The sequence below is a fragment of the Xyrauchen texanus genome, chromosome 19, assembly GCF_025860055.1.
Source record: "Xyrauchen texanus isolate HMW12.3.18 chromosome 19, RBS_HiC_50CHRs, whole genome shotgun sequence".
Taxonomy (NCBI): Eukaryota; Metazoa; Chordata; class Actinopteri; order Cypriniformes; family Catostomidae; genus Xyrauchen; species Xyrauchen texanus.
The window spans coordinates 8,363,099-8,385,992 of record NC_068294.1 but is presented as its reverse complement, the minus strand read 5'-3'; the positions used below and the strand labels follow the sequence as shown (position 1 = coordinate 8,385,992).

Here is a 22,894-nt window from a genome sequence, read left to right as displayed (position 1 = left end):
TTGAGAGTGAAGCACAATCTTAACATTTCAAAAATTCCACTTTGTAATTGTTTTAGCATTGTTATAAAGCAGTGCTTGCCCTTGTCTGAAACAAATCCTTGGCAGTTTAAACTGAACTACAACTGGGATTGGATTGATTTGGATATGAAAAGTTTACCATGAAACCACTAAGAGCATGAAATTATCATATTTCTGCCAAATATAATGTAAACTGTATGTAGCCTACTCGGTGAGTAGAAAACATGTGGAGAGTGAACCAATAAAATAATCCATAAGGCTAGCATGAAAATTCATTTAGTTTCACAGGATTTCTCTAGTCTACATTATGTTAAAGTCACAGAATGAGAGCTGCAGTTAATAATCTATATTCGACACTCGTTTTATGAAACTCAAGATGACATTTCCAGCTCCGGTCCAACATGTGCATACATTCACCTTTCGAGCATACGGTTTGTCAGGCTGCGCGTACGTTTTTCGTTTACTATGATTTGTTCAGCCGATAAAACATTTTCAGTTCGACTTGACATATTGACTGAAGACATTTAAATGTGCTCACTGAATATCATTTTGTAATTTTAATTGAAAGCTTTCAGATGATATCACCACAATTCTTACCGATCAGCCACAACATTAAAACCACCTGCCTAATATTATGTAGGTCCCCCTTGTGCCCCCAATTCAGTGCCAACCCTCATCTCAGAACAGCATTCAGAGATTATATTCTTCTCATCACAATTATACAGAGTGGTTATCTGAGTTACTGTACACTTTGTCAGTATGAACCAGTCTGGCTATTCTCTGTTGACCTCTCTCCTCAACAAGACATTTCCATCCACAGAACTGCCGCTCGCTGGATGTTTTTTTGGTTTAGGCACCATTCTGAGTAAACTATAGAGACTGATGTTAGTGAAAATGCCAGAAGATCAGTGGTTACAGAAATATTCAAACCAGCCCGTCTGACACCAATAATTCTACGATTATCTAATCAGCCAATCGTGTGGCAGCAGTGCATAAAATCATGCAGATATGGGTCAGGAGCTTCAGTTAATTTTCACACCAACCATCAGAATGGGGAAAAATGTGATCTGGAGCGTGGCATGATTGTTGGAGCCAGATGGACTGGTTTGAGTATTTCTGTATCTGCTGGATTTTCACACACGACATTCTCTAGAATTTACTCAGAATGATGCCAAATGGTTGTTGATGAGAGAAGCCAACAGAGACTAGCCAGACTGGTTTGAACTGGCAAAGTCTACAGTAACTCAGATAACCACTCTGTAAAATTGTGGTGAGAAGAATATAATCTTAGAATGCTATGCTGAGATGCAGGTTGGCGCTCTTTTGGCAGCACGAGGGGGACCTATTCAATATTAGTTTTTAATGTACGATTTTTAGAAGAATATTTCAGCTCTGTAGTTCCCATACAATGCTCTTTCAGGCACCACATTCAATCTTCAGATGTAAAAGTGAAAGTGGATATTTAGAGTAAAAAGGGACTTAAATATCAATCTGTTTCTCATCCACACCTATCATATTGCTTGTGAAGATATGTATTTAACCACTGGAGTCTTATGGATTTGTTTTATTTTCCTTTTTGTGTTTTGTGGAGCTACACATTTCTTGTCACCATTCACTTGCATTGTATGGCAAACAGAGCTGAAATATTCTTCTAAAAATCTTTGTTTGTGTTCTGCTGAAGAAAGAAAGTCATACACATCTGGGATGGCATGAGGGTGAGTAAACGATGAGAGCATTTTCATTTATGGGTGAACTATCCCTTTAATAATAATAATAAACATAAATAAATAAATAAAAAAAACCTGATTTAGATTTAGGGCGCTGTAGTTTCACACCCCGAACAGCACGCGTCAGCAAACGCATTTTCAGCTTTTGTGTCCGCCTTAAATCAGCGATCGTGTCAGTTGGGACGAGTAAAGCTTGGCGTATTCTGCTAGTCATTGACATACAATAAACGATTTTGTCAACAAGTCTAGCAATATCGTGAAACATCTTGTTAGGGTGCTGATACATCACGTCATTTTTGCTTCGGTTGATTTAACAAATCGTCTTTGGGGGGTTTTATCAGAAGGAATGTGAGTCAGCTAGCTGGCTATGCTAACAGCTTCAAAACGGTTTCATTTCCTCAGTTATGCAAATTACGGTTTCCAACCATTTTTATTGTAAACATACTTATTTACTTTGCATATTGAACCTTTTCACATTGAAGCCAATAAGGATTGACTTTTTGCTAGGATTTTGTTTTGAAGAGGAAAAGCTTTGCTAATCGTAGAATGTAATGGTTTTTAAATGTTTGTTGGTGTAGTTGTATCACTCATTGCAGTGTAAAGCTTAATGAGCTCATGTCTAGACACCAAAACTACATGGGAAGTTTACTGCATTTGTTGTGATGCTCAATTTCAGATACAATTATGTGCAGATTACTTTATATAAAAAATAATAAGACATTAACTTGCAGTCTAAATACTCTCAAAGATTGATTAAATTATCCAATATTTTCCTTTGAACATGATCGTCTCCAGGATGGCAGATGGAGAGGGGTTTGTGGTCCGTGTTAGAGGACTGCCCTGGTCCTGCTCTGTTGATGAAGTTCAGAGGTTTTTCTCAGGTTTAAGACCATCTGCATAAATCTCAATATTTCTCATGAAAGTATAATTTCTCAGTTTTTATTCATTCCCTCTCAATTTCATTACAGAGTGCAAAATTGCAAACAATGGGACAAGTATACATTTTACGTACACGAGGGAAGGGCGCCCGAGTGGAGAGGCATTTGTTGAGTTTGACTCGGAGGAAGATCTTAAAATTGCTGTGAAGAAAGATCGTGAAACCATGGGTCACCGCTACGTAGAAGGTAGACAGCAGGGTTTGCTTGAGTTACAGCAGGTAATTAGATATTCTTTATTAATTCACAAACATTAATATATTGATTTGTGGTTGCAGTATTCAAATCCAATAGTGTTGAGATGGACTGGGTTCTGAAGCACACTGGACCAAACTGCCCAGACACAGGAGGCGATGGTCTGGTTAGGCTTCGTGGTCTTCCCTTCGGATGCAGCAAGGAGGAGATTGTCCAGTTTTTTGCAGGTATGTCTTAGTTAGTTTGAATTCCCTTTCCTCAAATAATATACAAACATCTAAGGTTTATAGTAGTTATTGTGGACTATTAGTTGAAAATTTAATTTTTCCAAATGAGCTTGATCTCAAGTGAATTCGGATTAGGTGAAATTATATTGAAGCTTTGATATTGAACCAACTTGGAGGACCAAGATGGGATAATTTTTTTGTCCTATTTGTGTCCCAATAAATATGTAAAATATGTCAAAATACCTTAGAGAGGTATACAATATTATGCGCTTGTTGGGGCTCACTAAGCAAATAGTCATGGGTTACAATTTGATTTAAGTGACCCTTTTTTAACTTTCTCTTGCAAAAGAATCATCATTGTTGTGTCAGAAATGGTTCAAGTATATTACGGCCCCATTTGGTATGTTTATATAGTATGATTTCTCATTTGACAAAGAGAAACCCATAGAGAAATATAAAGTCTTGTTAATGGGCTTGTGACTTAATTTGTCCCCCACTGGGGTTATCTGTCCTTGGGTTGAAGGGTTGGAAATCGTGCCAAATGGGATAACATTGCCGGTGGACTTCCAGGGGAGGAGTACGGGGGAGGCCTTCGTGCAGTTTGCTTCACAGGATATAGCCGAAAAGGCTCTAAAGAAACACAAGGAAAGAATAGGGCACAGGTGGGGATGGCTGGTTGGTTGCCTGGATACGTTGCTTTTCTTATGGTGTTCACCTCACAAAATCATCCACTGCAGAAATGACAAGACATGACTGCATAGCAGCCAATAGCGATACTGACCACAGATAATTTGATGACATATAAAACATTTTTTAGGAAGATGAAGCTTTATGCCTTACAGTTCAAAGATTATGTGTAGACCTTCATTAGTGCTGAGTGAGCCATAGATGTTGAGAGGAAAAACTCAAAAAAGCTTGGTCTATAGGGTTGGGAACCGGTAATGAGTTCTTCTTAAAGGGACAATTCACTCAAAAATGAAAATGTTCTCTTCATTTACTCACCCTCATGCCATCCCAGATGTGTATGACTTTCGTTCTTCTGCAGAATGACGATTTTTGGAAGAATATTTCAGCTCTGTAGGTCCATACAACGCAAGTAAATGGTGACTAAATCTTTGAAGGTCCAAAAAGCACATAAAGGCATCATAAACGTAATCCATAAGATCCAGTGGTTCATGATTTCAGGCACGTTCATGATTTCAAACTCAGTTTCACTTCCTGAATGCACTTGCTTGACACATACACAGAACGCTAGATTGCGCTAGGAAGTGTAATTGAGCTTAACATCACGATCGCCAAGGAGACTGCAGATGTTAAGATTTATGGTGAAAAAGGAGTTATATTTTGGTTTGTTCTCACCCTAAACTGATTAGATTGCTTTAGAAGACATTGATTAAACCACTGGAGACTTTAGATTACTTTTATGATGCCTTTATGTGCTTTTTGGACCTTCAAATATTTAGTCAGCATTGGACCTACAGATCTGAAATAATCGTAAAATCTTTGTTTGTATTCTGCTGAAGAAAGAAAGTCATACACATCTGAGAAGGCATGAGGGTGAGTAAATGATGAGATATTGTTCATTTTTAGGTGAAATATCACTTTATGGCCCGGTTCCAAAAAAAAGTAAGTGAAAAGTTATTCTCTCATCATTTGGAAACTGACTTCTGTGGGCAGTAAATAACATTGCCATTCTCTTTTCCAGATAGTCCTTCCTCAAAAGAACTAACATAATTGTTAAAGAATTAGAGTCATTAAATTCCTTTCAATTCTCATCCCTATTGGTCTAGATCAGTGATTTCCATCCAGGGTTATGCATTCCCCAGGTTACTTATGCAGGATCCAGGGAATGATTACCAAGATTTTTATATTTTTTAAACATATAATACAGTAATAATTGACTTGTGCTGAGGTTGAGTTGACCTGGAGATTTTCTTGTCATTTACTGACATTTTTTAAATATTGATGGTTTATTCCAAAATCTTTTCATCATCTTGACTAATAAAACAAACACAAGAATAACATTTAAACCTAGCGCAAAAGTTTTAGTTTTAACCATCTTTAGACTTCTTTCTCTGTCTCCGTGCACACTGTTTGCTCTCTGAGCCAACTGACCGTAAGAAATACAGGGTTTAAATGCAAAAATGCAAAAGTAACTAATAGTCTGTCAGAGTGACGGATAATGATTATTATAGCATGACCTCTCTGCTTGTGTAGGTGTTGTCTATTTGTGTGGATGTCACATGTAGCGAAATATATGAGCATATCTATACAGTAAGTTCAGGTGTTTTAAAGAGAGGAACCTACATACCCACAATTAATATCCATAATACCCACATTATGAAGTGCTTTTAGTGTAAATACAGTAACGTTAATGTAATGTATCATTACGTAGTAATGATAATTCTAAATCCTATCAGTTAAAAGGAACACATTTCTGGTTTGGTGTCAATAAAGGAGTACACAAGCCTCACTAATAGGTAAAATTACTGTGATAATATGAGCAGCACTGCGGTGTTTATAACCGTTGTATAATCTTATAGTGTATTTTAATGTTGTCAAAGGTTATTATAAAGGGGTTTCTATGGCTTATAGTTAAGAAATGTATGTAGGCTCTTTTTGAACTATCGACAAAACCCGTTTTAAGTTGCATAGGAACAATATTTTGTTGGAGATGTAACAGGTTTATGTTTCTGATATATATACACAATCATTTAAAAATGTGGCATATAAAATGGAGAATATAATCAGACATGGAATATGTATCTTTACATAAATTATTGGTCAACTTACAGTTAGGAAATGTGACTTATTCTGCAAATGGGTCTTATTAGAGCAGATGCAATCACAGAAATGGTGATCTGTGAAATATCATAAATTATTTGATATCAAAGATCCGCTGATCCTGATGGAAATTTAAGAAGCCCTTTTCTTCATTAATCTTTTTGAATGGGGGCCTGGTTAGCTCAGCAAGTTAAGACGCTGACTACCACACCTGGAGTCACAAGTTCAAAGCCAGGGCATGCTGAGTGACTCCAGTCAAGCTTCCTAAGCAACCAATTGGCCAGATTGCTAGGGTGGGTAGAGTCACGTTGGGTTAACCTCCTCATGGTTGCTATAATGTAGTTCTCGCTCTCAGTGGGGTGCGTGGTGAGTTGTGCATGGATGCCGCGGAGAATAGCGTGAAGCCTCCACGCTAGGTCTCCGCGGTAACTCACTCAACATGCCACATGATAAGATGCATGGATTGTCTGTCTCAGACGATTGAGGCGAGTCACTATGCCACCACGAGGACCTAGAGCGCATTGGGAATTGGGCATGGCAAAATTGGAGAGAGAAAAAAAGAAACTTTTTCAATATGGGTGTTTCAACCCAAAGTCCATTCACTCGCGGCCATCTTGGGAATGTTCCAGGCAGCTATTTACCATGTATACAAGGACAATAAAAAAAAACTACAGCTCCTATCTACTTGAATGGGGAAAGATTGAAATCTCCAAAACAGTTGGTCAGGATTACAATCAAGTAACATATTTAAAATTGGCAGTCAAATCTGACAACAATGCTATCATAAGTTGTGCTGCTTTAGCTCATATTAGACAAAAAAATATATATTTTTCAGGCTGGAACTGCTAATGTGCATGAGGGTTCTTGAGTTAACTAACAGGCAATGTCTGTATCTAAGGTGATTGGCTCTTTTACCTGTAAGGCGGGACCTCATTTTCTACATCCGCCATATTGGGCTTTCCAACTTCTCCCATTCAGTGCTCCATCTCAGCTAAACCGTCTCTGTTTCAACCCTACAAACAGCACTTTTTGAGGATTTTTACCTAAATTTGAATAGAGTGCGAATTAAAAGCAGTTCTTTACTGAGGTGCTAAAAACTGGAAGTACCGCCATTGAGCTTTTGTTTATAAACTTCATCTATTGGGCTATGGGGTACATATAACAAAATGGTTGGGGAACACTGGTCTAGATAACTGAATGTGAAAAGATATGGATTTCACTTTATCAAATTACATTATCAATGAGAACCAAGTGTTTTAAGGTCATCATCGCAGATAAGGTCTTGATTTAATCAGAAAATGCCAAATCTGCTACATCCGCACTAGCCTGGAGATTCTCAAAGATGACTTAAGACATCTTACTTAAAATGCTAACCCTTTGGCTAGAACCTTGTCAAATGGCCACTCAGCACTAAGCATAATGCAATAGGAATCTGTAAATGTTTCTACGATTGTGAAGACTTCAGTTCGTGAGGACCCAGAAAAACAGGTAATACTGAGTGCTTTACACTCTGCTAGCAGTATGGTAGTCCAGTTAGACCAGACCACAATAAAACAATGGCATCTGCCTTTCAGGTGACCATAAGAAAAGTTTTTCGTAAAGAAGGGTTGAATGAAACTAAATATGTAAGGGTTCTTTTATTCTCTGTCTCTCTCTGTGTCTCCTTTCGGAAACTGTTATATTAAGTCATTGACTGGAGACGCTGACAGTAAATATGTGTCCAGTTTGTTTTCTGTCTACATCAGTTTAGACAGCCCTTATTTATGCTGCACGCAAGGAATACTCTCGTCTCATGCTGATAGATCCTGGTGCCATCACTCTGCTTTTATGTTCTTAGGTACATAGAGATCTTCAAGAGCAGTCGTGCAGAGGTGCGCACACACTATGAACCGCAGCGTAAGGTCATAGGGATGCAGAGACCAGGCCCCTACGACAGGCCGGGAGGAGGCCGGGGGTACAACAGCATGGGCCGAGGAGTCTCCTTTGAAAGAGTGAGGCGTGGAGGATATGGTGGAGGTAAGAAGTGGTGTGTTGAGGCCTAATTGTTAAAATATCTGTTGTAGGTTCAAACCCCAGAAGGGCAATTCATGAACAAGCAACCCTCAAGTGGGATTGTCAGAGTAGTAAAACTATAATGAAAAGTCATTTTGGAAATGAAACATCTGCTAAATGAAGAAATAAACAATGCCCTTTGTGCTGTTCAGATGAATCACTAAAAAGCTACACTTAAGACCATTGATCTTACTTATAGGTTTGATCAAATCCCTAATCCGAAGTATTAAATGTTTGCATGTGACATGTCCTGCTGGTTAAGAAGATGTGTGCTATTACTTATCTAGTAGTCAGACTTATGATTTTGTTGCGTGTTGGACGATAAATTAAGCAAAAATAAATAAATAAAATATTTGTGTGCTTGTTCAGGTACAGTGGCAAGAAACATTTTGTGAACCCTTTGGAATTATTTGCATTTATGTATAAATATTTTTAAAATCTGGTTCAACCTTTGTAAAAGTTACAATAATGAACACAATCTGTTTTAATGAATAACACACACATTATTGTATTGTTCTTGTACAATTGTTTTGGATGAAAATGCTGTTTTTGGATTGGTTTAGAGCACACCACAGAGTCTGAAAATTTAAAAGTTCTCAATGATATCTTATTATCGGTTGATTCTGGAGATTCTGTGGTCTTTAAGTTATTGGGCCTCAGAGCAGCATTTGATTCCATAGATCATGGTATCCTTATCTGCCACCTCGAGCAGTTGGTGGGTATCTAAGAACTGCTCTTAAATGGTTTGTCTTCTTTGCCCAATAGAAGTTTAACTTTGGTCAATTTTCATCCTCTTCAGTCCCTCTCACCTGTGGGTATCTCCAAGGGTCCATTCTCAGTCCCATTTTGTTTTTGTTGTACATGCTTCCCACAGGGTCTGTTTTTAATAAGCATGGCATCTCTTTTCATTGTTGTGCAGATGACATGCAAATTTATTTGCCACTGATAAAAAATAATATGAGTGCTTTAGAGCCCTAACTGGACTGCTTGGATTATATTAAATTGAAATTTCTAAATCTCAATGAAAGTAAAACTGCTATTGTTTGGTTTGGGGTATTCTAATATCCTTGATTCCTCAAACTTGGGCTCTTTGTAAACCGTTGGTGAAGAACCTAGGTATACTGTTTGATGTTTGATAAATTTGACAAACGGATAAATTCAGCTGTCAAATCTAGCTTTTTTCATTTAAGATTTCTGGTCAAATTTAAACCTTTTATTTTATTGGTTTTGAAAAAGTGATTCACGCCTTTGTTTCCTCACAACTGTAATTCTCTTTACGCGGGAGTCAGCCAGTCATCATTGTCTCATTTGCAAATGTTTCAGAATGCTGCTACTATAGGCTCTTGACAGGTACATGCAAGCAAGATCATATTTCCCTCATGTTAGTCTCTCTTCATTGGCTGCCAGTCCACTACAGAATTGACTTAAAGCTCTTATTGTTTGTTTTTAAATCACTGCATGGGTTAGCGTCGTCCTACCTCTCTGACCTCCTGCATATACACAAGCCCCCAAGGTCTCTTGGGTTCTCTGAACAGAGAACTTTAACTGTTCCCAAGTTAAAGCTAAGGGATGACCATGCTTTTGCAGTAGCTGTCCCAAAAATTGGAAAAGCTTACACTTTATAAGAACTTCTCCTTTATCCATTTTTATATCTCAGCTTAAAACACACCTTTTCTCTCTGGCATTTGGTCCAACAGAGTTTCAATAATTATTAGTATTATTATGTTTTCCTGCTGTATTTAATTTTCTGTTTTGTTTTCCTCTATTTTTATGTCTTATTTCATAAATGATTATTGTACAGTACATTGGTCAACAATTTACTGTTTTTAATTGTGCTTTCTAAATAAATTGACTTTATACATATTGAATATAACAAATATTACAGTGTAGGTAGTAAAAAGTATGTGAACTCCTTGGCTAATGCTGTCAACAAATGCTATTTAGAGTCAGGAGTTGGCAGACTTGGAATCCAATGAATGAAACGAGATTGGAGATGTGGGTTAGCGCAGTGGTGGCTCAGTGGTTGGGGCTCAGGATTACTGACCAGAAGGTTGGGGGTACAAGCCCCAGCACCACCAAGATGCCACTGTTGTGCCCTTGAGAAAGGCACTTAACTCCAGGTTGCGCCGGGGGATTGTCCCTGTAATAAGTGCACTGTAAGTCGCTTTGTATAAAAGCGTCTGCCAAATGCATAAATGTAAACGTAAATGTAGCGCTACTTATATAAAGCACTCAGACATTTTGAGTTTGCGATTCATGAGAAGCATCTGCTGATATGGACCATGCTTAGAAGACCAACAATCAAGAATTGCTGCTTTGCATAAATCTGGAAATGGGGGACGTGTTCAATATAGACATGAAAGATTGTAATTTTGTGTGTGTTGTTAAAATATGTACGTTGTGTTTGTATATCGTGTGACTTTGATGAAGATCCAGAAAACCAGCTAATTCCAAAAGGTTCAAACTTTTCTTGCCACTGTAAGTGAAGTAAATGAGGCAGAATGATTGTTAACTTTTTTTTCTCTTATTTGCTTTGAGATGGGCGTTATGCAGATGGTGGCAGCTCTTTTCAGAGCACAACGGGTCACTGTGTGCACATGAGAGGCCTTCCATACAGAGCCACAGAGACTGACATATACAATGTGAGTCTGTATACATTAAAAATATTTCATTGATTAATTCATCTGTTGAGGCTTTTGCGTTTTTTATTCATACAATTAACAAAGAAAAGAAAAACAAATATTCACAGAATCAACCTTTAACCCCCACTATTACCCCTCCCAATCCCCAACCTCAACTTGACCCTCAACAAACATCCATGTGTTCACACAAAATTATAATCACACATTTAATACTATACTTCTCTCTCCACTGCCCCTCATCGAGAGCCCTCCAGGAACACCAAATAGCTTCCCCAGCCTTCTACATGACATTTCCTCAAATGCCACCACCATCCCCATCTCTGTGCACCACTCTTGAAATGAGGGCACTCCAGCTGACTTCCATCCCATTAGAACAATCTGTCTTCCGATCATATCACTGCTTAGGAGCCAATTTTTAATGTGTTTATCCCCTATATTGATGGGGCCGAAAATACATTTAAGTGCCAAATATGTCACACAAAACTGAACCTTATACTAAAATTCTTGGATCTTAACACACCACCAAAAAGCATGGGTTGTGTCTCTACATTGGAGACCAATTAAATAAGACCAAGCCTATATAATCTAGAGGGGGTTCAATAGAATCGATGTAAAATCTTGAATTGCAAGGCTCGCCCTTGCATCTCTAGATGTAGACTTGATGTTTTTTTTAGAATCCTAGCCCACACTCCCTCCAATACCAAGTTTAAATCTTTCTCCCATAATCTCTTGAGAGAAGTTGAAGCCCTGTCCCCCAGACTCTAAATTTGCAGGGGGTAATACACTGATGCCTCCATGACCTTTTACAAAAGCTGTAATTACCACTCCCAGAGTATCTGCCGCTTTAGGGGGGTGTATGCTACTCCCAAAAATAGTACAATGTAGGTGGCGCTGCTGTAAATGTCTATAAAACTGAGATCTGGGAATCCTAACATTTTTAACCAAATTTTCTAAATATCTCAACTCTCCACTCTCAGGTCACCGAGTGTTATCCCTCTCAATCCACTCTGACCAGCAGAAAGGGGACTTATTAATATATAATTTTGGGTTCAGCCATCTGCTCGAGGCAACATTTAAATAAATGTCCAAATTAAACACACTGTCCATACCGAGTGCAAATGCGAGATAACGGGGTGTAACTTCTCCAATTAGTTTGATAGAAATGGTTAAATAGGGGCAAGAATTCCTGTTCAATACAAAACCAGGGAGGGGCTCTCACAGATGGAAGCGACCAATGAGCCAAATATTTATGGCCGAATGCATAATCATAAAACAAAATCTTGGGTAGGCCTAGCCCACCTTTGCCAGTCGGCCTTTGCAACGTACTGAAATGTAATCTGGGACGTTTACCATTCCAAATAGAGGACTTCGCTATGCTATCAAATTGCTTGAAATAAGAGAGGGGGAAATCTACAGGGAGAGACTGTAGCAGGTAGTTAATTTTGGAATACAATTCATTTTAATAACATTAACCTTCCAAGTCATATATAAATGTAATGCAGCCCACATCAATCAAACTTTTTTTAAAGGGTAAAAATTAACTCTAACTAAATCAAACAAATTTGCTGGGAATAAAACACCCAAATACTTAATGCCCTGTTTGGGTCACTGGAAGTCGCCCGGCTGAAAAGTCTTTACCGGCAGTACACTGTCAGAGCAAAATCTTCGGATTTAGACCAATTAACTCTGTATCCCGAGAACTTGGAAATGGAATTAATAATTCTATGGAGGCAAGGCATAGATCTAGTAGGGTCAGAGACGAAAAATAAAATATAATCTGCGTAAAGCAAAAGCTTATGCGCCACACCTCCCGCCACCACCCCTGGAAAATCATCCTCCTTTCTTATCAAGGCTGCTAATGGTTTCAGGGCAAGACAGAACAATAATGGGGAAAGAGGGCAACCCTGCCGGGTGCCCCTGTCCAGAGTAAAGTCATCTGACATTACCCCATTCATTAATACATATGTCTATAAAGTAACTTAAGCCAACCAATAGAAGGTAATCCCATTCTACCATATCAAACGCCTTTTCGGCATCAAGTGATGTCAGCGATCATTTGCCACTGACCACATGATATTGATGAAATGCCTAATGTTATCAGAAGAGCTATGGCCAAGAGTAAACCCCACCGGATCTATATGTATAAGAGATGTCATAACTTAATCGGTTAGCCAGAATATTTGACAATATTTTAACGAATAGCTGGACGGTTACTCTTACACTCGCTTGGATGTTTGTCCTTTTTAAGAATCAGACTGATCTGGGCTTGTGTCATGGTTGGCAGAGGCTTTCCATTCTTTAATGATTCTGTATAATCTTCTAGGAAACACGGAGCCAATTCCGTAGCAGAAGAGCTAAAAACTCAGCGGCAAAGCCATTTGGCACCAGAGCCTTGTCTGTAGGCAAGGCCTTAATTACCTCGCCAAAGCTCCTCTAAGGTTATCTCAGAAGATGTGGAACTATAAAGATCAAGATAGAACTCTTTAAAAGCATTATTAATATCACTGTCTGAGATGAATATTTTCACCACCAGAAGATTTCACTGAGGGAATGGTAGAAAAAGATGCTCTCTGCTTTATATTTCTAGCTAAAAGCTTCCCTGCTTTGTCCCCCAACTCAAAGTATGACTGTCTTGCCCTGAATAACCAAAACTCCACATTCCATGACAAATTAGCATTATATCTATATTTCTAAACTCACCAGGCCGTGATCTGAGACTAAGATGTTTCCAATTGAACAAGCTACTACAGATGAAATGAGGGACTTGGATATATAAAAAAAATCTATTCTAGAATTAACTTATGAAAAAATGTATAGTCCCTCCCAGATGGGTTCAAAAGTCTCAATATCTGTAAGACCAAGATTTTAATACATCCTATGAAGCATCAATGTTGCTCTAGGGGGCTTAAACACTTTTGCTTTATTATGATACAAGACTGAGTCTATCAAAAGATTATATACCTCCCAATATTATATCATGAGGGGCACCAATGGCTTGCAACATCCCTCAAGATCTATAAAAAAAAAGCCCTGATCATCAGCATTAGTTGCATAAATATTAGCCAAAATCAACCTTTGCCCCTGAATTTCAGCTAAAACAATAATGACTTCCTTATTTATCAATAATCTGTTTGAGATATTTTAATTGTAGATGTTTATTTATCAATATAATGACTCCCCTGCTCTTGAGCCAGCACTAAAAAAAAAAAACATATCTTCACAAAATGTCCTGCTTGCTGTGGGGAAAGATGCATTTCTTGAAGAAACACTATCATATTTCTTACGCTTAAGAAAATTAACAACCTTTCTTCTTTTTATGGGGTGCCCCAACCCATTCACATTCCACGTGGAGAGAGACAATCCACTCATATTAACATTTTACATTTTTAAATGAAAATAAACATTGTGTGTCAAAAACAAGATTATACAGACCACATTCCCCATTAGTACAACAATTAAACCCTGAATTCCCCTCCTCCAAACCAAACGAACAGAAAAAAGGTGCGCATTAACCCCTTGCACGACAGTGCCAACCGGCGTCAGTCCCTCTAAATTCAAAAGGTCCATGTACACCTACAAGAGGCCCTGTGACAACTTTGCCATCGGATTGCTCAATTTTGCCTCACCAATTAGTGAAATAAAATTACATTACTGAAAATTCTTTGTAAAACAAACCCCTACCAATAGGCAGAATAAACAAACTTAACGTTTAGATTCATTCACAGAACTGACTCTGTGTATTCCTCCATAAAACAAAATTCTAGCCGATATAAAGCCTTTCAGTGTCCTTGAACAGTCAAACAAATGTACGAAGAACCGGATGCTTATGAATGCAGCAGATGACGTATCAATCCAATGTCCCACTGATGTAATCCACAAATCAAACCTCAGCCAACAGGAGGCATAAGAGACAATAAACTCAGAGGCCGCATGAAAAGAATACACCAAAACATACTCAGACCGCCAGCTTTAAAAAAAAAGAAAAGTCCTTTGTGTGGGCATGTTGATAATTTGTGGCCATCCATAGTGTCTATTCTCAATCTGGCTGGGAACTTCAATGCAGAAGCGATCTTCAGTCAGTGCAAAAGTTTCTTTAAGAAAAAGTGTTATTCCACAAAACAGACTCCAGCCGCAAGGTTCAAATTAGCTGATAAACTAAAATGAGCACACAAAATCAACTGAATCTGAACGTGAAAATTTCACAAAATCTAATAAAATTCATCCACTGCAGTGGTAGTTGTAAAAGGGTGGGGGAGGGGGGACTCCACTGTTAACACTAATTCAAGCTAGAAGGCAGCTGTACTGTCAGTCACACAGCCCTTCCAATCAAGGGCGGTTTGTGTCCTTCCTGCAGGCAATATTACAAATACATTATAGACTTAATTACTTTTTTTTTTTTTTTTTTTACAAATCGCATACACATTCCATTTTTTATTTCAAGTACTATTAAGCACTTTTCCAAAAAACAAGCCGATTTTCCAGGTTTTCCAGACCTTAAATTTCGCAAAGCTAAATTCAAGCTCTTTAAGGACCTTGCGAAAACCCTGTTATTACCTTTCTTCATTAAGCAGATGCTTTCATCCAAAGCGACTGACAAACAGAAGCTATTCTTCCAAAGGAGAAATTAAGAATAAAAAAGCTTTTAATTTAATAATTTATGTGTCTGATTTATAAGGAGTCGCTATTAGTAGCCTATTTATGAACAATTACAGCATTATTGCAGTTGTATAAAAATAGCTATTTCTTATGTTATAGCTCTGCCAGAAAATTCTCTCAAAGTTTTGATAAGTTTGAATTTTTTGCTCACAAGATACAGGCCAATTAGTAATTACAGGCCACACCCAAAATCATATTTGCTTATCTTTAAAACAATTTGACATATCAAAATTATTTTGATAACTTTTTGTCAGGAGGGTCTGCAGATGATGTATACCAATTTTTGTGCGAATAGAACAAACGGCATAGGACGAGTTCGAAAAAGTAGATTTTTCAAAAAAATCGAAATGGTAGAAAAGATTTCTTGTGGAAATAAAAATCCATTTGATCATATCCTTTAAGGGCACTAAATTATTTGAAAAAATATATATTCTAGCCAATACAGTTATGAAGTCATTAGCAAAAACTAAAATGTGCTTATTATAGTGTCACCATGTGGCCAATTATAACAAAATTTAATTTACAGCTTCCTGTAGAGACCCTCCTTGTGTATAAGTTTGATTTGTGTAACAAATCAACTCCTTGGATCAGGGCCTACTCTGGGGTATCAGCTTGAGCACATAAGTGTCTTTTAATGTCTCCAGATCCTGAGGATTTTAAATTCTTTAACACATTGTCCTCCTAGAACAGTTATGGAACATAGTGTATCGAATCTCAAGGTTTATGTCATTAATAGTTGTAAATCTAGCAAAGCTCGCAGAGCTTGTCGTTCACCTGTCTGAACCTCGGATAGCGTCACTTGACTCCTGAGGCATTTGATTGGTTTTTTTTTCTGATTAACTTTTTTTTATTGATTATATAAATAACAAAGAAAAGCAAATCATATATATACAGAATCAATGTTTAACCCCACCCTGACCCTTAACAACATCCCTGTGGTCACAAATAGATTTATATAATAATACTCACACAGATTTAAAACTAAACTGCACTGTCCCTCCCAAAGGGCACTCTAAAAACATCAAATAGCTGCCCCATTTCCCATCTAATGAATCCCAACTCACCTCTTCCTCGAAAGCCGACACCATCTCCATGCACCATTCTTGAAATGAGGGTGCTCCAGTCGACTTCCATCCCCTTATAACAATTTGTCTGCCGATCATATCACTGGTTAGAACCCAATTTATTATGTGTTTTTCTCCTATGTTGATGACTGTCCCATCTCCTAAAATACAAAGTCTAGGGCAAAATTTAATTTTAGTGCCCAGTACACACACAAAACTCTGAACCTTCAACCAAAAATCTTGGATATTAACACACCACCAAAAAACATTGGTTGAGGCATTTGATTGTTGAATATTCTAATTGATTTATCTCCACCACTGTTTGTTTAAATGCCACACTGTCAGTGTCCTTGTTTGGCCCTAGAAGATATTGCTGTCTGTTCACTGTCTTGTCTCAATGTTCTCTTTAGTTCTTCTCTCCACTGAACCCGGTGCGTGTTCATCTGGAGATCGGCCCTGATGGGAGAGTAACAGGCGAAGCAGATGTAGAGTTTGCCACGCATGAGGATGCTGTGGCTGCCATGTCGAAGGACAAAGCCAATATGCGTAAGTGTTAGGTTTGGGAACAGAGACCTGGTTCATATTCAGAAGCGGGTTGATTGTTTTTTTAAATACTGGAACCGTATGATTTTAATCACAGTTAACTGTTCTTGTCTGCATTAAGAAATTCATGCTCATTTCAATAAATCAAACACTAAAAGCTGTTTAAAAACAGTGATTCTTCAGCAATTCATTATAGTACTGCTACATAATTATGTCTTTATGAGATGAGGGTGCTGCTTACATGGAACAGTTTACACTTAGGTTGCGATAGAGCAGCATTCAGGAGTCTGATTACCATGCGTAATTATTGTGCAGAGCACCGTTATGTGGAGCTGTTCCTAAATTCAACAGCAGGGGGTGGAAGTGGAGGATATAGCGGTCAAATGATGGGCAGTATGGGTAAGACCTCTTGAGATTAACAAATCTTACAGTGAGTAGAATGATCTCATATTTCATATTTCATGAATGCATTGTTATTGCTCTTTAGGCAACCAGTCATCTTATGGACACAGCAGCCAACAGATGGGCTCTGGCTACAGCAGTGGTTATGGTAACCAGAGTGGCATGGGGGGCTACAGTGACTACAGTGAGTGTCAGCTCTTCCGTAGCTCTCCTAGCCGGTGCCATGCCAAATCCTATCGTCCTTGGACCCCTAGGGGTAGCAGTTTGTAATGCCTGATTAAAAAGCCTTTCGTGTTATCCTGTTGTAGCTGATCAGGTAAATACAATCATAATTAAACTACTTCAATAACAATAATATTATTTTGATAAAATTTGTCTGGATTTTACATTGACTATAGCAGTATCTTTCTGTTGTGATATCTAAACTATATTTACGTATACCCTTTGATGAGTCAACATTATTATGCAATTCATAATATTTAATTATTTTAAATGATTAAATAATAAAACAGGGTTTTACCAAATCTAACATGTAGTACAAAATTCTACAAGTATTTGTTATGATTGTGTAGTAACTTGCATATGCTGTGCTGGCTAACTGTTTAGCTTGCTGAAAACTCATAAACATAAATGTTTAGTTTGATCAATTGTACTTTCTATATATATATATATATATATATATATATATATATATATATATATATATATATATATATATAAAATACCTAGCTTTTGGGATTTCTAATTGGGCACTTAATAGAATACCCAATGGAAGTTGTTCCAGCTAGTGTAATCATTTAGGGGTCCAAGTGGGGTAGAATTTGACACATCACTGAAGGCCCTTTCGCATAACTTAATATTCAACAGTCAACATTCACCAACCAATGCATTGGTTTCTATGAAGCGAAGCGTCAAGCTTGAGCAATAAACTGCTGCGCTGTGTTTTGCATTGGTCAAGTGTACAGAGCCCCTAACAGGAGAGTGAGGGAATGTATTTTATGAAATAGTTTGGCATTCCCTTGTTATACATTTTGCATTGTCACAATATAATGATCTATTCCTTACCAATGTTAACCACGGTTTTACTACAGTAACTATAGTTCAACTATTTGGATAAAGGTTTTGCGAGGGAACCCAAAATAATTGTGAGGGATTGCAAAGCAAAATATTGCTGGAAAACTGAAAATGTATTGCGGTGGAACACAAAACTATTGCTTGGGAATGCAAAACTTATTTCGAGGGAACACAACAAAAATATTGCAGTGAAACGGACACAACTTTTTACTTGAGAAAGTAAAACTTATTGTGAGGGAACACAATGCAAAACTTATTGCGAGAGAACGTAACGCAAAATGTTGCGGGGTAATGGTCACCACTTATAACGTGGAAAAGCAAAACTTATTGCGAGTGAACGTAGCACAAAATGTTGCGGGGAAACGGACACCACATATTACTTGTAAAAGTTATTGTGAGGGAACACAATGCAAAACTTATTGCGAGAGAATGTAACGCAAAATGTCACGGGGGTAATGGTCACCACTTAATACGTGGGAATGCAAAACATTGCGAGAGAACATAACGCAAAATGTTGCGGGAAACGGACACCACTTATTACGTGGGAAAGCAAAACTTATTGTTAGGGAACACAATGCAAAACTTATTGCGGCGAGAGAACATAACGCAAAATGTTACAGGAAAACAGACACCACTTATTACGTGGGAAAGCAAAACTTATTGTGGCGAGAGAACATAACGCAAAATGTTACAGGAAAACGGACACCACATATTACGTGGAAAAGCAAAACTTATTGCGGCGAGGGAACGTAATGCAAAATGTTGCGGAAAAACGGAAACCACTTATGTGGGAAAGCAGAACTTATTTTTAGGGAACACAATGCAAAACTTATTGCGGCGAGAGAACATAACGCAAAATGTTACAGGAAAACGGACACCACTTATTACGTGGGAAAGCAAAACTTATTGTGGCGAGAGAACATAACGCAAAATGTTACAGGAAAACGGACACCACTTATTACGTGGGAAAGCAAAACTTATTGCGGCGAGAGAACCTAATGCAAAATTTTGCAGGAAAACGGACTCCACTTATTACGTGGAAAAGCAAAACTTATTGCGGCGTGAGAACATAACGCAAAATGTTGCAGGAAAACGGACACCACATATTACTTGTAGAAGTTATTGTGAGGGAACACAATGCAAAACTTAATGCGAGAGAATGTAACGCAAAATGTCACGGGGGTAATGGTCACCACTTAATACGTGGGAATGCAAAACATTGCGAGAGAACATAACACAAAATGTTACAGGAAAACAGACACCACTTATTACGTGGGAAAGCAAAACTTATTGTGGCGAGAGAACATAACGCAAAATGTTGCAGGAAACGGACACCACTTATTACGTGGGAAAGCAAAATTTATTGCTGCGAGAGAACATAACTCAAAATGTTACAGGAAAACTGACACCACTTATTACGTGGGAAAGCAAAACTTACTGCGGCGAGGGAACGTAATGCAAAATGTTGCGGGAAAACGGAAACCACTTATGTGGGAGATCAGAACTTATTTTTAGGGAACACAATGCAAAACTTATTGCGGCGAGAGAACATAACGCAAAATGTTACAGGAAAACGGACACCACTTATTACGTGGAAAAGCAAAACTTATTGCGAGTGAACGTAGCACAAAATGTTGCGGGGAAACGGACACCACATATTACTTGTAAAAGTTATTGTGAGGGAACACAATGCAAAACTTATTGCGAGAGAATGTAACGCAAAATGTCACGGGGGTAATGGTCACCACTATGGCAAGCCGATTTAACTTTTATTCATTTCCAGGATATGAATTCTTGATATCAACAATTCAATTTTCACTAGTTAAAATGATAGTTATTGATATCAGGAATTCGATATCTACTAGTAACAATGGAAATTTTTGATATCAGAAATTAAATTTCCACAAGTAGCTAATTCTTGATATCAACAATTACATTTTTTACTAGTTAAATGCTTATTCTAGATATCAAGAATTGTATTTCAACTAGTAAAAACTATAATTCTTGATATCTGTAATTGTATTTTCACTAGTGAAATTTCACCATAGGCTGCCATTCAAAATCAATTGTTGATATCAAGAATTGATTTCTTACTAGTTATAATTCCGAATACACATATCAGCTTTGTATTTATATCATTTTTGATATCAATAATTACATTGTTACTAGTAAAAATGAGAATTCTTGATATCAAGAATTACGTGGTTACTAGTAAAAATTTATATTCTAGATATCAACAATTGAATTGCTACTAGTAAAAACTTTAATTTTTGATATCTGAAAATGTATTTCTGATATCAATATAATTTCAGATATCTAAAATGGCTTTCTTACTAGTAACAATCACATTCATGATATCAGAAATGAACATTGTCACTAGTGAAAATGGAATTATTGAGATCAAAAATGAACATTGTTACTAGTAGCAATTCAATTGTTGATATCAAGAATAGACATTTCAACTAGTGACAATTGAATTCTTGATATCAAAAATAAAGGTTTTTACTAGTACGAATTGTATTTCTGATATGTGAAATTGGAATTTCAACAAGTAAGAAATCAATTCTTGATATCAACAATTGATTTTGAATGGCAGCCTATGGTGACATTTCACTAGTGAAAATACAATTACAGATATCAAGAATTATAGTTTTTACTAGTTGAAATACAATTATTGATATCTAGAATGAGCATTTAACTAGTAAAAATGTAATTGTTGATATCAAGAATTAGCATTGTTACTAGTGGAAATTTAATTTCTGATATCAAAAACTGCCATTGTTACTAGTAGATATTGAATTCCTGATATCAATAATTATCATTTTAACTAGTGAAAATTGAATTGTTGGTATCAAGAATTCATATCCTGGAAATGAATAAAAGTTAAAACGGCTTGCCATACACCACTTATTACGTGGGAAAGCAAAACTTATTGCGGCGAGGGAACGTAATGCAAAATGTTGCGGGAAAACGGAAACCACTTATGTGGGAAAGCAGAACTTATTTTTAGGGAACACAATGCAAAACTTATTGCGGCGAGAGAACATAACGCAAAATGTTACAGGAAAACGGACACCACTTATTACGTGGGAAAGCAAAACTTATTGCGATGGAACGTAACAAGGTGGGAAAGGAAAACGTATTGCTGCGAGAGAACATAACGCAACATGTTGTGGGGATACGGGCACAACTTATTATGCGGGAAAAGCAACCTTTATAGTGAGGGAACGTAATGCAAAACATATTTTGAGGGAACACAATGCAAAACTTATTGCGGGGTAACTATTGCATGGGAACAGACACCACTTATTGCGGTTGAATGCAAAACTATTGCATGGGAACGCAAAACTGTTAGAAGAGAACGGAAAACAATTGTGTGGGAATGGAATGCAAAACAAAACTATTGCTAAAGAATGCAAAGCAAAATATTACAGGGAAACGGACAAAACGTTTTGCGGTTGAACGCAAAACTATTTCAGAAAATAAATTCCCTCCCTGTCCTTTAAGGGGCTCCATAGCGGCACAAAGTTGTTTTTTTTAACATAAAACCCTGTTTGCATCAGATTTGTTTAAACACAGCCAGTAATAGCCAAACATGATGTATCTTTACGTAAACAGTGCCGGCACGAAAACCTAAACCTAGATACAATTGAGTTCTGAGCATCGCGAGAACCAACGTTTAATAAGTCATTTCTTTTTTTGTAATGTATGTTACCTCTTTATTTTTTTGTATCCACCATTTTTAATTCTCCGCTTTCTTGCTATCTATTAACCTCGTAAAAACACCTTATTCTGACACTTTTCATGTGCAGGTCAAAGCGGCGCTGTGTTTGAATGGTACGCCCTGTTTGTAAAAGGGACTTGAGAGATGTAGTTGAAGCTGTGATTTCATTCAGCTCATCTGTGGTGCACTGAGAACTCCCTGGTCCTGAAATCTGTATTTCTCCCCTCTGTCAGGTAATCAGGGTGGAATGGGCAGCAGTTACTATGGTGGAGGCAGCTGTGGATCGATGGGGATGAACGGTCTCAACAGCAGCATAGGGGGAGGCTGGGGCATGTAGCCTCTGGATTAAGGGGCTTTTCATAGCTGGTTTATAACCTTCGACAAACCTAAGTTAAAAAGTAATTTTTTTTTAAATTCTCCTTTCCTTTAATGTTGGTTGTTTTCAGAGCTGTTCTTTGTATTGTACACATGCAAACTTCTTTAACCCTGTTGACATTATTGGGGATACTTGTGAAACTACCCCTTTTTTGGGGGTAAAAAGATGTAGTAATTTATGTTGAGATATTCTTGCTGAAATATGACAGCCCATTTACCAAACTGGAGAGGTGCTAGCAAATCTGTTTTTATAGTTAAGAGGTGATAATTCCATGCATGCATGTTGCTGTTGTTTATCAGCATTTGCTTTTTCCAAGTAATGTACCAAACCTGTGATGTCAGTGTTGTGCACTAAATGGACATTTGTCTGATTCCTCATTTCTTCACACATGGGTTAATACTTCTGAGGCAGTGTTTATTAAACAGTACACAATTCTATAAAATCTCCAGAATTTTCAAACTTCATTACAGCTTTA

The 22,894-nt window shown here is 37.5% G+C and overlaps 1 protein-coding gene across 5 annotated transcripts; it reads left to right on the top strand.

Moving 5' to 3' along the window:
- Window positions 1–1,893: 1,893 nt before the first annotated feature.
- Window positions 1,894–22,858, top strand: LOC127659469 (heterogeneous nuclear ribonucleoprotein H-like). 5 transcript variants are annotated; one of them, XM_052149316.1, is made up of 11 exons: window positions 1,894–2,146; window positions 2,541–2,626; window positions 2,714–2,869; window positions 2,959–3,102; window positions 3,626–3,764; window positions 7,724–7,902; window positions 10,477–10,580; window positions 16,711–16,846; window positions 17,159–17,242; window positions 17,331–17,429; window positions 22,277–22,858. In XM_052149316.1, exons 2-11 carry the CDS (start codon window positions 2,542–2,544, stop codon window positions 22,378–22,380), a joined length of 1,230 nt encoding a protein of 409 aa, XP_052005276.1. In that variant the 5' UTR covers window positions 1,894–2,146; window position 2,541; the 3' UTR covers window positions 22,381–22,858. The 5 variants fall into 5 exon arrangements, with proteins under 5 accessions (XP_052005276.1, XP_052005272.1, XP_052005275.1 ...); XM_052149312.1 differs by having other exon boundaries at window positions 1,894–2,180; XM_052149315.1 differs by having other exon boundaries at window positions 1,894–2,093; window positions 22,277–22,857.
- The last annotated feature ends 36 nt before the right edge of the window (window positions 22,859–22,894 follow it).